At 29.9% G+C, this 17740-nt stretch overlaps 1 protein-coding gene across 1 annotated transcript; it reads left to right on the top strand.

Moving 5' to 3' along the window:
* Nucleotides 1-6137: 6137 nt before the first annotated feature.
* Nucleotides 6138-9635, top strand: BZIP85 (bZIP transcription factor 85). Its single transcript, NM_001358765.1, has 4 exons — nt 6138-6580; nt 6663-6795; nt 8449-8533; nt 8916-9635. The coding sequence occupies exons 1-4, from the start codon at nt 6282-6284 to the stop codon at nt 9287-9289; spliced, it is 891 nt and encodes a 296-aa protein (NP_001345694.1). The 5' UTR covers nt 6138-6281; the 3' UTR covers nt 9290-9635.
* The last annotated feature ends 8105 nt before the right edge of the window (nt 9636-17740 follow it).

The following is a 17740-nucleotide window of genomic DNA, read 5'->3' as shown; positions in this document are numbered from 1 at the left end:
TTATTGCAAAAGAGATACTATATGGCATGCAGATAATAATGATTTTAATTTTAGAAACGGGATAGAGGGGGGAAAAAGCGGTTGGGAATTTTGATTATGGTACCTAAATTGATCCATCCTAATCAAAATTAGCTTATTTAAAGAAGCACTTATTCTCAGCACCAAATCCTTCCCCCACTCAACCATTAATTTAAAGTTGAGCCAATCTGTTCCCTTCGTTTGTTGTGTTTTCTCATCCAACGTTCAGTGTTACATTGAGATTTAGAACTACTGCTGATTATGGGGCCTTTAATTATGAGTTGTGGTGTATCAACCACGTATGGTAAGAATAAAGTCAAGATAATTAAAATATAAAACGTGTTCAGTTATATGTTTTTTTTAATTTAATAAAGAATGTTGAAAGAAATCTTATGAAATACAAGAAAAATATATATATTTGGAGTGAGAAAATAAGTATAAATTATTGAGGCAAAGTGTAAGAGTATTAATAATTATAATATAATTAACAAAAAATATTATTATTAATTAATTTAGAATAAATATTTCATACTACAATATAATCATTAAATTTCTGTTATAAATAAAATTTTGTGATTTTCATTTTATCAGAAATAAAGTCTATAAGTAACTTTTAAACTTAGTGTATATGTCAAGAAAATAAAAATATTTTTTTAAAAATATATAAAAAAGAGAAAATATCCTTTAGTCCCTATCATTTTTGTCTAATGTTGTCAAGGTCCCTATACTTTCCTATTGATAGAAGTAATCTTCAAATCTTTTTTTTAAAGGTAAATTTAGTCTTTCTTTCGTAAGAACTAATCGTATTTTTTTTAAGTTAAAAGAATGATTAAATTTAAGGAAGAAATTGGTTGATACAAAAGTATGAAGACCTTTATGGCTGAAAGTATAGGAGACTATAAATACATTTTTTTCTTTAAAAAATATTTAAAATTATTTTTAAGTATTTAAAAGTATGTATTTAATATAAATTAACTTATAAACAAAATCCACGGAATAAAAATGTATAAATTAAATTTGTATATGATTGATTGTTGAAGAAAATTGCAATCTTTAATTTTAGAAAAAAATAATTTTAATTTTTTTTAAGTTTATATATTTTGAGAAAGAAGAAAAGGATATGAAAAAAAAATAGATGTGATGAGTAATGTGGTGGTAAGGAAAGTAAGAGATTATATTTATTAAGCATTTAGGCAAGGAAAAAAAATAGATAATGATTTTGATAATTTAAAAATAATTAATGATGCAAGTAAATAGTATTTCAATTATTATCAAATGATAACGTCAAAATCCACATGACAAAAAATCATAATGTACATAACAAAATTATGAAACGAATTCTTTTATGTATAATATAAATGAACATTAGTGATAAACTATTGACATCTTTATATATCATACACATGTTAGCATCTATTTTTTTTTATCATATCATATCACTTGTTACATACATTTTTCTTTCTCTCTCTATCTAAGTGTTGAATAGAATTTGGTATCTATCATTTTTTTAGAATTTGGCATCTATCATTTTTTTCCCAACAATGTTATATGTTGGTTCGACAAGAATGTTATGTGGTTTGCTAAAACTGCTTTGGGCAAGTTCATTATTAACCCAAAAAACGTTAAAAGCTTATCAGTTTGGCTTGCTATCTGTATTAAATTAAATCTAATTAAACTTTGTTATTCTTATCTTAAATCCATAAATAGCAAACACAACGCAGTACGCCATAAATTTATGGGAGTGTTTGATATTTCTAGTTTCTATGAGTATACTTTTCTTCGGCATTATGGCTGAGTGTTACGGATTAGATGATAGCGAAAGAGGCCAAAACATAGCTGCAAGTATACAAACTCCTTTGTCGTGTTTTATCGAAGTAATTAAATAAATAATCTCCAAATTAGACAGGGACATATCTTTATGAATTATCACGGTGAGGAGGGTGTGTATTGTATGGCAAATCTATCTACAATGAAGCTTAAGGTGTGTTCCTTTGTAGAGAAAAAAGAAAGTAAAATGAGAGAAATAAACAGTTAAATAATATATGACTCACTCGTTTACTTTGAAATTTAATTCACTTTCTCTACGTTTGTTTTCATAATGCATCCTTAGTAAGTTTGGTGAAAAAGTAGGCACATGGGATGGGGAGAGGTGATGGGGTTGAGATTTCTACATCATGGGCCATTGTCCTCCCCAATGGCAAGAAAAGGGTCCACTCCATGGCGAAGGAAAATTGTTCCTTCATCGGATTCCTCATCATTCTCAGAGAGTGCCACATGTCCCTTAGGATTTGACTTTACCCTATACACAAGTTCCATCATTGCCAGCAGCAACATATTCTCTCGGCTACTTTACCAAATTTCTAGTCTCTCTCACACAATCGTGTCAAGGGAAATTTGAGTCTAGATAAACACATTGTTGTATAGCTTGTGTAATTGACAACTTAGCATACTAATTGGTTTTTGATTTGATTGCATCATTAATGCAATTAATCTTTCCCGTTGAAGTGTCTTTGCTTTTATAGACCGGCACAATAGGGTTTGGGTTGAAAAGACAAACCACATTGCCCTCACTATCTAGGTTGTGTCTCGTGAGAGCCTACCTTGAGGAAATATGGAAGGGCAATTGCTATTTGCACTCCCTATTTATTAATACACTTCCCTTTTTATTTTATTTTTATAATTTCCACCCTAACTTATCCTGGTTTCAAAAATCACACTCCCCTTTTCCCTCTTCAACTCATTGTATTTTGAATATTCTTTCCCAGCATTGATTGATATCACTCCTCCATCATGTGTCCCATTAAAATTACTCTTCTCCTCCTTGTAACTATTCTGAGACCACCTCTTCTTCAACAAATTTACCTCTACATCCCTTTTATGCACATTCACATTACTGTGATTTTCAATTCCCCTGCCTATTCATGAAAGCATCCTCGGTACACTTATATTTAAAGTCCAAGCTCACCCAATCACTCACTGGCTTACAATTGGAAAACGAAAATCCAAATAATTATATCTCTTATCTCTCATATAAACCAAAAATCTCCTAATAAATAAATAATGCCTACCTTAGTTGTCTCTGCTCCCATTATGACTACTATTCCCATAATAATCAAAATCGTGATCTTGTTCCAGAAGCACAGTGATTGGAAAAAAGGGAGTAAGAGAGTAAGTCTTTGTTGGGTTTTTTCTTTGTGATCCATGCATTGCAAAGCAACTAAGATGCGGATGAAAGAACCCTGTTTTTCTTTTGATTAATTTCTGGAATCAGGGTATTTCGGGATAAAAAGTTATAAAATCAGAAAAGAGGATTGTATTAGAAAAAAAGGAGAATGGAAATAGCAACTATCGTGTAGAAGAAAAATTTATTTAAGCCCATAATTGCGGCCTGCAGTGACTTACCGAGATTAGGATACGCATGTGCTCCTCACCCACTCTTAAAAGTCAATTCTTTTTAAAGGTTTAATTAAGTTTTTTTTTGTCATTAATTTAATATATTTTTTGTCCCTATAATTATTTTAAAATAAATATTTCTATAAATTCTAAGCCTTTTATTTTTAGTCTGTTGGCATCAAATTCCATTAAAAAATATTAAGTCATTGGCTTCAACATGCTCCATGTCAGTAAAATAACGTCTTTGTCAGTGGTGGCAGAGCTTGACAAAAATATTTGGAGGGGCCAAAATAATTAAGATTTATAATGTCAAAATTAGATATAATAATTTTGATAATATTGTTTCCTAAATATATATATAAGACACATTAAGTTTTTTTAGGCAAAACAAAATTTTTACGAGAATAAATATAAATATTTAAATTTTCTGTGGATATTTTGACAATTTTAAGGAAATAAACATATTTTTATCAAGTATAAAAATTCTAACATTTCACTTTCAATAGATAAAATAGCTAATCTATTCAATCTATCTTGCAATATTGTTGATTTTGGATATGATTTAAGTAATTTTAATTTTGAAAAACTTCTTTCAGCAGTAGCAATTGTTACAGGGATTGTCAATAAAATTTTATATGCAATGTAAACATTTGGAAAAGAATTTAAAGTTTTAATATAACTCAATACTTCTATTGATGTGCTAATTTCTTTTCTTAACACTTCTCTTAGTACTTTCAATTTTGAAAATAAATCAAGACTATCAATATCAGAGTATTCATTAAACCTTAAAAACTTTTCAAGATTAATACAATATTTTTTCAATTCATCCTCATCTAAAGCTTTAATTTTTTTGGAATCAAATAAAAAACCAAAAATAGTCTCATATTGTAAAAATTGTTCAAATCGTGTCTCAATAAAATTAATTGATTAATCTAATATGTATAAAAAATACTCAATACAAAAAGATTTTTTAGGTGAATGTGTGATTTCATTACTAATATTTTCATCAAAATGAGGTTTTCTATGAATTTTACGTTTTTTACAAAATTTTGGTTCTATACCCATGTTGATAACCTTTTTTTTGTGGATTCTAAAGCCAATGCAAACCCGTTTTCCCTTTAATGTTTTAAATAAGTGATAAGACCTTTTAAATGATTTATAGCAACATCTATATACATAATTTTTTGATCAGTTAAAATTTATTAATAATTAGTAATAAAAAAAATTTAGAAACCTAAAAATATTTTTTATTTTATTTTAGACTGATGTCTAATTTGCTTAACATTATACACGGCCCCAATTGAGTTAGGTCCCAAAGAAGATTCTTCCCATTCTTAATGTCAATAAAAGTGTTATCTAACAATATCATGTCATCATTATAATAGTAGATAGACTAAAAGAAATATAGAAGATTTTTTTTACATGAATGAAAATTAAAAATATATATATAGACTAAAGAAAAAAGTAACATATTTACAAATTTCAACTACCAAAAAAATATAATGTATAAGTTTAATTGAAAATTGATATAAAACTGATAATCATGCATTTTCTTAATCTTTCTTTTTTCCTTATTTGAAAACTGTAAGATCATCACACATTACATAAAAGATTCCAAACTATCTACCATATGTAATATTTCCTTTATGCCGAACACACAGGTACCTAAAAAAAACACTATATGCACTTTCGACACGAGCACATACATTTGAATAATCAATTTATCACTTGTTCTCTTTTTTCCTCACTCAACACTCACGTATTCATTTGTTTTACACGCTCCTCGCGTTTCTTTCAATCATTCACAATAAATAGAGGTAATAATAACAGACTAGGTGGCCGATTCATGACTTACGACCTAGCCTACGTAAGGTAGGCCTTATTTTATATATATATATATATATATATACGAACAATTATTGGTTTGAGTGCAATTGTACTGGTACCTTTTAAGTAAAATATTAAGTTTAAATATTATCAACAGAAAATATGATTGAGAATTTCATTAGATAATTACTAATATGTTGATTAGAATATATTTCACACCTATAATATATTTTTTCGATAATCATTGTCATAAATAAGGAATTAATGTTGGTTATTGAAAAATGGATAGACTCCTCAAAAACTTTTATGTCAAAAAAGAATTAAAGTTTTATAGAAAACTAAAAAATATCAATTAGAATGATTTTTTTAAATACTAAAATGTTAACTATACAAAATTAAAAAATTGATTTAATGGTTGAAAAAAGAAAGAGAATAAGAGAGATTATGAGTTTAAATTTTCCTAACTAACATTCTAATAAAACTAACCAGTGACATTAAAGCATAAATTTGTTTTGAAAGAGTAGGAATAAAACAAAGTCTTAGAAGTATTTGTGGGACAACTTTATCCTTGTCCCTATTCACCTCAAACTTTTGTTAAAGACATTTTATTTACTCAACTCGATTAATTAAGACAATATCAAGTTAACTTGATTTGCATACATATTAAGATGTGAACAATTACAAATTTACAATTAAGATATATTTAAAAATAAATTATATAAACATAAATTTAATTTCATATCATATACAATATTATCTAATGTATATTGGTCCTAAAAAATGAAGTATAATTTAAAAATGAAAACAAAAAAAATAGGGCGGGTAGTAAAAAGCACTAGAAAGACTAAGGGACAAACGATAAAACCGGAAGAAGAAAAACACAGATGAAAACGACAGAATGGAGGAGGATTCATTCTCGTAAAATTCAATTTCTAATTGACATTGACAAGCCTATACGACGCCGTTCGGTGTGAGAACAGAACACAGAGAGAAACCCATCATCATCGGAAGGTCACTCATTCATTCCCCCAAAACCCAAAACGATGTCGTTTTCTCACCACCGTCGATCTCAATCGGAGATGCATTTCCGGATCAGCGACGACTTCGACCTCGAGGTCGATCTCTCTCCGTCGCATCATTTCCAATATCCGGCCCCGCTCCTCCAAGATTCCGGATCCATACCCCAATCTCCGCAACCCGAAACCGCCCGCTCCGCTCACCAGAGAAGCAACTCCGCCGACGCCTCTTACTCCTCCTTGGTCGACGGCATTGAGGCCAAGAAGGCCTTGTCCCCTGATAAGCTCGCTGAATTGTGGACCGCTGATCCCAAACGAGCCAAGAGGTACGTACGTCTTTCCCCATTCTCATCTTTGCATTCTCAAATTAACCTTTTCGATTGAATCGTTCGTGTGATGATGATGCAGGATTCTGGCTAACCGCCAATCCGCGGCTCGCTCCAAAGAGAGGAAAGCCTGTTACGTGTTGCAGCTTGAGAGAAAATTTCAATCTCTTCAAACCGAAGCAACCGCTCTTTGTGCCCGATTAAGTCTTTTTCAGGTTCATATCTGCATTGCTTCATTCATAAGGCATCACGTTGTTCAACAAATATTATTAGCTGCATTTTGTCTATTTTAGGGTGTGTTTCGGGATACAACTTAATTAAACAAATTTTATTACGTCGACATCCAATTAACTATATGGTCACATCATCTTATATGATGTGACAATAAGATGAATTCTTGTTGGAAGCTTATGTGAAAAAAAACATTACACTAATGGGGCATATGAATTGAATTCTATTTAATAAGCTTTAATCACATGAGAGCTTATGTCATATATTTGACCAACCAACATGTTGTGACATAATTGACGGATAATTTTGTCATTTAAGCATGTGATCAAGGGTTTGATGTTCAGGTCTGTTTGTGGAAAAGATATCAGTTCCTTAAATGAATTTTTAGTATTTTGAATTATTAAACCCTTGATTTCTGCCTGGAGTACCCTGAATTCAATCAAAAATATATCTTTGACTTTGACCACATATAGAATATTATTTTGATAATTTAAAAAGAAGTTATGATTCTCAAATTATTTTCATAAGCTCAAATAAGCTTCCCACAAGTTCTTTAAAGCGTCCCCTTGGTTGTTTATAGTGATGCAGGTACTTTTATCGGTTGTCCTTGTGTTTTGTTTTTTGGAATTTATTGTATTTTTAAGATGTGAATGTTGTTAATGCACAGAAGAAATGCTTACATATTTGCATGCGAAAGAACTCTTATATCACGCAATCAATATGTAATGCTTGAAAAGTCATACTCCCTTTCTTTAAAGTCAGGGAATGAGGGAATCAATGCAAATAATTACTGATTACTGTGCCATGAGAAATGCTAGTGACTCTCTCTGGTACACTCATGTGAAATGCATGCAGGACCTATTTAGTGTCGATAAGATTGTGTATTTATCCTTCTTGTATTATTTATTATTCCAGTATCCCACATTCAGTTACATAATGTCACATCACTTATCACTAACATTTGCGTCTACATGGTAGCTAGCTGGTCTCACCTAGTTTTATCTCCCGTGCAGTTTGTATTTGGATAGTATAAATATACTTAAGATTATTCATGGATGCGGAATTAAATAATTTGGATGAATGAAATCATGTCTATTTTGTAAAAACCATTGGCAATCTTGATCCCCTCATACATATGCAAGGGAATGTGTTTGGTTGTAATGTTCACTAAGCATTGTTCTACACTCTTTTATATTCTCTTTCTTTCACTTTTTTTGTGTGAAATGTCACCTGGGTTTTTTTATTTCTTATATATATAAGATACCTTTTTTATTTTTTCAAATTGAAACACTAGGCTTTTAGATGTCTATTCTAGATCTTTGTCTCATCAACATGATTGTCTTGTAATATTACAGGATGCAATTCCTGTAGGATTTGCTTTATTTGCTTGCTTTAAAGTTTGAATAGGCTGCCTTGTCAATGCCAGGAATAGTAAATTCCCTATTTTTTTCTGGTGATTTTTTCTTTGCAAATTGGTTTACTTTTGATTCTTGAGACGACTTTTTCTTTAAATAAAGATTCCTTTGTTTCCTGTATTGCACTTTGTTTCCAATTCATTAAGTTGATTTGGATATATGTAACAGCGGCATTCATATTATGCTACCTGAGACTTATTCTTTCTGAAACATCTTTTTCAGAGAGATACAACTGGTCTGACTACTGAAAATACAGAGTTGAAGCTTAGGTTACAAGCCATGGAACAACAAGCTAACTTATGTGATGGTATGTTTCAACCATAGTAAATCTACAGATTTTAGTCACTGTACATGTTTATCTTTGACATCAGTTACATATATCTTGATTATCTTTGATATCAGTTACATTACATATATCCTGAGAAATTTTGCTGGTTTTTGCATCAGCAGGAGTAGAATTATTTACCTACAGAGAAGTTATTGGAAATTGTTTTCAACTTTTGATGCTTTTCTAAATGTCATTTTATAATTGTTAGACTGCATCATTCCAGAAATCGAATTGTTCCTTGTGATCAATAACCTACTAGTAGTGTTTCTGTTTTGTTAAACTTCAGCTAATATATTGTTATTTACAACTCATTTCCATGACTTCAACCCTCCTGTCTCAAAAAATTATAAAATATATACAGCTCTAAATGAAGCACTGAAGAAAGAAGTTGATGGGCTCAAGATTGCAACTGGCGAGATAGTAATGCATAATGCCCATGGTTTGGGAATGCATCCACTTACATATTCTCAGGCTCCATTCTTCTCACATCAGTCACAACATGGGCAGAGTGAACTTCAGGCCATGCAAATGCCACAGTTGCATTCACTCTCATCTAATGTGCCTACTTCCGATGAGCCTCTGTTTGATCTAGACATTCCGTATGATTTGTCAGAAATGTTGTCAAGTGAATCTATCGGCCAATTTCAGGGGCTGGACATAGGCGACGGGGTTTTGCATAATCTGATGCCTGATTGTCCCTCCATTTCTGTTAATAATATTAACAATGCCTTTTGATGCAAATTAGACTGACCAACATGTGACCAGCCTTTTTATTGGAGTGTTCATAGACTGACATGAGTGAGACCTAAAGGTATTGATTTTTTGTTTTCTATTGGCACAAATTAATTTATGTAGATAAAAATGTGAGAGGTTCTTTCAAGTTATATAATCCATTCTGGTCCATTTTTTACATTACTGGGAGAATTTGTACTTAATTGCACCTTCCACGCACACAACTTTTTTACTTCTTGTGTGTACACTTCTTGCACTTAAGACAAACTAGCAGGTGTTTCTGACAGTTCTCGTTTTCTACCATGTTGCACAAAGAATCATTTGTTATCAATTTTAATTGCAACTATTCATACATATGGACATGTTGTGCCATGGATGGACCATCATATTTATATTTTTGTGGAAACAGAAGTTAGACATGTTTTGTTGGCTTACCCTCCTGTCAATTTTAAAGAAGCTATTTGAATGAGGGCCTCAAATGTCCACATAGTTTACTCGTTGGCATCGTGTTAGGCGAGAAATAAATGGCAAGCGCTTCTTGCTATCATGTCATGGTGCCTTCTATCTTCTCTTCTGTCTTTTCCCAAAGTTTTTCATTTTAATTTCCCCCTTCTCAGGCATTTTATGTGGCAGGCTTGCTGATAAGATTGCAGAAAGGGTTGTATAGCGTTATAATTTTCTACATTTTGAAAATTAGATTGTTTGTTTTAGTTGAAAAATGTGTAGTTCATTAGTTTGTTTTAGCTGAATTATTGATCGATAATTAAGTATAAATATCTTAAAAGTTGCATAATATATTAAGTAATAAATTAACACTAAATCCTTAAAAAGGTAAGATTTTAAATTGATCTTATTATATGTTTTGTATGATAAAAAAGAAGTCAATAGCAAGTGGTTGAATAATTTGTAAATGAACTTTATATTGTATACTTTTGTTGCTTGACATAGGGTCTTAATTGACTGCAAAATATATATTTGAATAAAAAATAACAAAACATAAAATAAAACAATTAGTTTAATTTAGTTTTTCATCATCAATTTTGTATCAGATTTCAACAGATTCTATATCAACCGGTCTTTTGGTTTATGTACCTCAAGCATCTAATTAGTTAATCAATTTTCTGGTCAAATCGATTGATCGGATTCGAAATTTTAAAAAATTAAGATTTATTCAAAGAGAGATGAACTAAAGTTACAAAACAGGAAAAAAAAAATAAATTTTCACCATATATTTCTGAGTTAAGTCAATGACCGCTAACGTGTTTGGAAACCACTTTTATCAGGGAAATGATAACTTTTTTATAAAAAAGATCTCTTCATGAGTAAATAAAAATAATTAGTTTTTTTTTAAAAATAAATTGAACTAATTACACATTTTATTTATAGTTTTAAGACAGATAATATGTTTGCTTAGTTTTATTTCGGAGAAAAAAATGACTTGTGAAAATATGCCCAGTATAAGATGTTCAAGTGCGAAATCTTTTTGACCACTTGAGTTAATAAGTAAAATTAGACATAGTTCCCGTATACTTTGCACGAAAAACAGTTACCTGATTATCACCAATAAAAAAAACTTTTAAAAAATAACAATCACAATTCACAGTACTTTCACGGGTTTGACCAATTGACTCAATTACGTGCTTTTTCAATAAAATTTTATCATATAGTAAGAATTTATGTAGACAATTTGACCATATAATTTATTAAAATTAATTTAAAAGAACTTATTTTTAATAAGATTTATCAAATTGATTGAAATATAAAAAAAAAACACGTATAAGAGAGTTATAAATCATTTTTCACAAGTCTAAATAAACATTGTTTAAGCTCTTGCAAACACCTCTAAATACATTGATTCAATCTTTGCAAGTCAAAAGGAAAAAAAAGGAAAAGAACAACTTAAATAGTCTATTATGAGTTGCACATTGAGTATTGAGTATTGTTTTGGATCATAAATAAACAAAGTCATTTTTTTTTAAAGGCAGACAAAGTCATTTATTAGTCCAATACAATTAGGCCTAATAGGATAATTGTAGACGCAGGGTCCTGTACGAGTTGAGGATCTTTCGAGCCCACACCAATGTCCATGCAGTCGCATAGCATGTGATTCGATATGTGTAATTCATCGACAACTTACAACACAAATCATAAGATTCATCCTAGCGATACCTTTTACTCATCACTTAAGAATTACTATTGTAGCATAGAGAATGGTATAAATAAGTCAGAAGCCTTTGGTATATTTTCTAACTTTACACCCGCAAATACCGACTTGAGCATCAGAATCTTTACGTACAGTACATCATCAGAGTTCTAGTCTAGTCATGTAGACTACAATGAATTTTGCTTGAATATTCTGCCCCTTAGACTGGTGTTGAAGAAGTATTATACATTCTCAATGTGGTACTTAAATTTCAAGACTCTTTCATCAAATAAACAAGTCTTTTCAATTGGGTTCTTTTGATGTGCTTAAGTCATAAATCATGCATATAGTCTTAAATCACAAATGATCAGAAAGGGATGCTTGAAATAGAATTATTGCCATGTAATCATCATTACAAGAGCAATGAAAAAGCCCTAATGTAAATTTGGAACCAAAAGATAATTCTATTTAAGTTGGATAGAATTATTATGTGTGTTGAATTTTTCCTTTGACTTCCTGATTATATACATTATATTTTGATTATATTACTAATTAATGAGATATCTTCAATACACTTTCCTTATGTCAAGGATTATACTTCTCGAATGTAAAATTTGTAAGATTAGACATTTGCGGGTCCAATAACGGATGACCAAACAAGCTGAATAATAATCCTTAGATTGTATTTTATTTCTAAATCTTAAAATTTAGGTTTGAGTTTACCTATGATATGAATAAAAATAGTGACCCATGTTGTCCATCCTGAATCCTAACGTGCATTGGTTCCTCTCAGACTTGTTAGCATAATGAAGTTTGTCTAACAATAACTTCTTTGTCATTTTAACTCATTAATAAATAATGACTATCTTGGATTTTCATTGTTAACAATAAGAATTTCATTTAAGTTCACTAGCATCTCATTAAGTGTGTTTAAATTTAAACTAATCCAAAATAAAAACTAAAAATCACTAAAAATATCAAAAATCAAATCAAACCGATTATTTTTAAATTTGTTTGAATGATTTTTTTTCTCAAAATGATCAGTTTGTGGTTTGTGTTTTTGAAATCAAACCAAACCACAACACTTATACTAACATCTCTATTACTTTAGCGTTATGCATTTTATATGTATTACTTGAGTCTCACGGTATTTTATAGTATTATGTATGTATACAAATTTATATGATATATACTACTTTCTTTTTCATATGTCCTTTTTAAGATATGTTTGATTTAAAATTGATGAAAATTTGATAGATTTTTGTTGTAGAAAATTTAACATGTTAACAAGTTTTATAGATTGTTATTAAGAATTTTTTTGATGTAATTTAATTTAAAAGTTGGAAGAGAGTACATGCATTCTAATGAAATAATATTTTAGTAAAAATAGAAAAAACTAAATCAAACCGTAAAATATTAGTTTGATTTGATTTAGATTTTATTTTAAATAAAAACTCTAAACAACATATGTTTTTTAAATTTAATTCTAGTGATTTTTTTATAATAAAAAAATCAAATCACACCGAATCATGAACACCTAGATCCCATCCAATTAGGAAAATTAATGCATATATTCTTTTTCTTTTTACCTAACTTCAACTAAATTACAACCTCTATACCTAACCGAGCTCTTGAAACAACTGGTATGATCCAAAGCAGTTAACCCTACATCAGATTCTATCATCTAATAGAGCCAATGCGACACATCATTTCAACGGATACACGGGCACGTAACTTGTAACCAAAAATAGTCTCACTTCTTATGGTTATGGATGGCCTATTAGGCTACAGCCCCCAGCATCCAACTTTAATGCACATGGTAGGGTTGGGAACATGTTTGAATTTGAAGTTTGAACAAGACAAAAGAAACTAACTTTTGAAAGACTCTACATATCTTCCACATATATGACCATTGCAGTTAACTACCAGTGGAAAGGGACACCATCAAATCCTTTGTTAATGGTTCAACTTCAGTCCATATTCTGGGTTTTGCATGTTGTCCAAGTGGAACTAGGAGACATGCCTTGTGGATGGCAATTTCATATGGTCCCTAGACAAATTAACAATGTATGGATTTTATCCATATGCCCTTCTGTGGATCTCATTTCTAGTGTCCTTCAGCCACTCCCCTTAAGGAGATTCTTTTGAATTTTCTTTGTTCGATCTATCAAGCATTAACAAAAAAAAATTCTCATCATTTTTTAATTTCATTTTTGTTGTCATTATTATCATCCCTTTTTTATTTATTTATAGATATACTCGATTTTAAGAAGTGGTGGAATGTTGGATGGTCATAAATGTACAAGCAAGGAACTTTATTGTTTCCCTTTTGGTCTTTTGTTTTTTGGACACAGATTTTCCAGTCCTCTATCAAAATCTGACACTAGTTTTGGCATGCCCTCTTCATGTTTCCTTCTACTTTTTTTGGTTTTGTGGTAAGGCCATTAAATCTTGACACATTAGCACCGAAAATCCATGCACTCAAAAATGACATTGGCTCTTTCATAAAAAAGTTTTAATTTCTTTTTGGTTAATTGCTACCTTTTATATATCTACGGAAACTACCCTGATAGGACAATGATGAAAAAACAAAAAGGTAAAAACATCCTTCACGATTATGGGTAGAAAATGCTGCTTCAGTGCTTCATATATATCAGAATCAGATCACGGGAGTGATTAATTCATCAAACCATACTCTGATGTTATTATTTCAATCCCTATCAAGACAAATTAGCTGGTTTCATGAAAAGATGTTCCTACGGTGATTTAAAAGGGACGTTTAATCGTGTCCTAATAAAAGATTGCCACAACGTAACCAAATGATTTGATACCACCATACAGTTGCTGATCTATATAGATTTGTCCTTTTGTTCTTACTATCTCTTAAAATTTAATTTTACTTTTTCAAGTAATACTCGGGAGGAGGTTTCTTCTCATCATATATTCTTACAAACACTTTTATATATGTTATTAAGATTCCATATGCAATGTCTACATAATATACATCAGAAATGCGTCGGCTAAAATTTCAAACCAATTAATCTATAGTGAAGCAAATAACCATAACACCATATCTCAGTCTGATTACACTGACCTTATTTAATGTACCATTTTTAATTTCAATCAACATAAACATGTTCTAAGTCAGCATTTTTTTTCATAAAATTTTTCTCCACCGTGTAACAATCAAAGTAGCTTCCAGTTGTAAGCAAACTATATAAATATTAATTAAAAACAATCCACGTCTCGTATCATAATAATAATGCATATCAATTGATCACTACTGATATAACAAGTCACTAGATGATTAATTTATTTACGTATAAGTCATTATCCAAATTTGTTGTAATTGCTTTCCAGTTTTCATTCGTCAATATCCACAGAAACAAAACAACACAATTTTTTTTATTCTTTCTGAAAATGACACTTGAATGAAATTGGCCGTGAAGAACGGGACGGGCATGTGCTCGTAACGTGGTAGGACCAATGTGAGATCTTAACACTAGTTTTTCTACAACACCGTCAAAAAAGGAACGTACAGAAAAGTAGCACCGTAAAATGATGGTTGGAAGCATCGAAAGCTTAGTTTCATTAAACAACAAATTAACCACTCTCATTCTCTTTGGTTAAACTTCAAGCCCGTTCATTAATCGCCATGTAATAATTTATATGCTTTTTGTTAAGCCCCAAGTCCTTTGATTAAATGCAACCACATGTACTAAAAACATATAACTTAATTAAATGAGCAAGGTCCGTAAATTATTATAATATTCTTAGTATTATTTTTTATTCTTAATAGAATCGCATGTCTATGTGGCACATTCCAAATAGTACTAGGCTAGTTGTTCCGTTCAACAATTTGACTGTGTCACTGTAATGGTTAGATCAATTTAATTAACACAGTACACAAAGTTGTTACCTCCTGATTCTTGATGTAGGCTTCTAGTTATATGCTTAAAAGAGTGAATCTCTTCTAACGAAACTTGCTTATATCAATACTTAAGTTAGCAAAAGAGATGTATAAGTGTGAGAAAAATATTAGAAAAAGTTATTATGGCACTTGGGGATTTACCTCCTAATATGGAATGTGGTCCTTGTCATTCAAGGAAATTAGAATCTTCATAATAAGAAAAATGTATACCCTTTTGATGAGGTAAGGAAAAAAACAGATGAGTAAAATTTTGTAATCTTTGATATGGGTAAATTCGTTGGAGAAAAATGGTCCACAGGACCACAACAAAAGTATACTGTTATACTTGCTACTTGGACAAACATTTCACATATTTTTTTTAAATTGTTAAAAAAACCTTAAAACTACATAGATATAACTCTACTAAAGTAAACTATACATGTTTCTTCATTTTAGAAAAGTTGAAACAATGAGTTAGTTTGATATGACTGTTTTAATTTAAATTTATCTGTGCACTGTGGTATGAAGAGTGGGTAACCAAACTTTGATTCACCATATAAGTGGACATATATAGGGTAATTTATTTTAACAGCGGAGACATTCACATTAGTGCCTTCTCGTTAAAGTATAGTGTACTTTTGCTTAATTAGAGTATCATTTGTCATTGTAGCCGACAAATAAAATATAGGATTCTCTCCAAGTAATAGTCATCTGAAGTGACTAATATATGCGAGGATTGTAATTAAAAAGTTAGGCAACCGAAAGAAAAAGACACAGAATTTGTAAGTTCTTTTCTTTTTAGTTTTGGTCATCATTGTAAAATTCAAGCCGTATCGATTTTTCAAATCTTCTTAACTTGAGCATGCCACACGTGTAATCAAAATACTTGAGCTCTTGGTTTTGATGGACTGCTACACTTTCATGTTGGTTATTTGCTAAGATACTCTCCAATATTAAATCCTTCTGCATACAAATTTCTCTAAAAAAAAACTGTGTCCTATTCATATGTAATAGGGTAGAGCCAAGCAGAACCACCATAGGAAGGGCACTGTATCTCTCTAGAGAGGACTTGGGGGAACGGGGGATTGTAGCAGCATTCACAAAATATAATATTTTAATTTTTCTTTCTAAGGACATTCACAAAATAGTTGGTTTTTTTTTTATTTCTCACAAATATCTTATTTTTTTGAAAGACAAATTTATTTGAGACTCTGAGATATTAAATATAAATACTTCTTTTAAGGAATATTTGGATTACAATTCGATATGTTTGTGAGAGACCAGTATCTTATGCTAAACCAATCCCTTTAGTACATGTGAACTTCAACTCTATAAGAAAATTTCAACCTTGGTTCAATACGATGGAAGATACTAACCTCTTTAACTAAAACCAACCCTATTAACAAATAAAGTTGCTAACTAGTAGAACTTAGAATGGTCCATTGCATGCAAATTGCGCATAAGATGAGAAGTGAAAACAGGTTATACTATAGTAATAATAATAACACTAGCAGTCTAGAATACCTTCACACAAAGAAAGTCATTAATTCTAAACAGTTTGGTGCGACCCTCAACAGCAGCACACCATGTCGGACGTATCTCAAGGTCAGAGTCAGTGACCCAAAATTAGTGGCCCTTTTCTGCTATAGGCCGTGATTTAAGGGAAAGTTTTAAGAAGAGAATACATATCACACTAATGGATGTATTTAAGATATTGGTTAATAAATTTAAAATAAAAAATTATTTAAATGTATAAAATTATATGGTTTATTATCTTTTTAAACTGTCCTATAATTTTTATAAATAAATATTTTTTTAATTTTTTTAATCAATATAGTAAGGATTTGTCTCAAGACATTGGTTAATAAGATTTTTATAAAAGATTTAATTAATTATTTGATCCCTATAATTTAAAATTGATCTTTTCAATTCATATAATTTATATTTTAATTACATTGCTACAATATATATATATATAATTTCAAATTAATTATAAATTATTAACTAATTTTTTATTACAAATTATTTTGCGATAAAATAGTTATGAATTACTTGATAATATTTTAATAATTAATTATAATTGATAATATTATTCATATTTTGATGATAATGACTAAAAAATAATTAAAATATAAAATATAAGATAAAAAAGTCACTTTTAAACTATAAGAATTAAGAGATAATTAAAATATAAATTATAAAAATTAAAAATATTATTTTCAAAATACATAAACTAAAAAAATAAAAATATAAATATGAAAACTAAAAAAATCACTTAAAACTAAAAGATACAAATAAAAATACATCAAATAAATAATTAAACCTTTATAAAATTACAAGAGAAACAGTTAAAGAATACATGTGCCGAGTGGGCCCGTAGATTAAGTAGTTGGTAGTGTAA

This window comes from Glycine max, chromosome 4 (genome assembly GCF_000004515.6).
Source record: "Glycine max cultivar Williams 82 chromosome 4, Glycine_max_v4.0, whole genome shotgun sequence".
NCBI classification, from domain to species: domain Eukaryota; kingdom Viridiplantae; phylum Streptophyta; class Magnoliopsida; order Fabales; family Fabaceae; genus Glycine; species Glycine max.
Note: the sequence above shows the minus strand (reverse complement) of the source record. Positions and strands in the feature narration are given on the sequence as shown.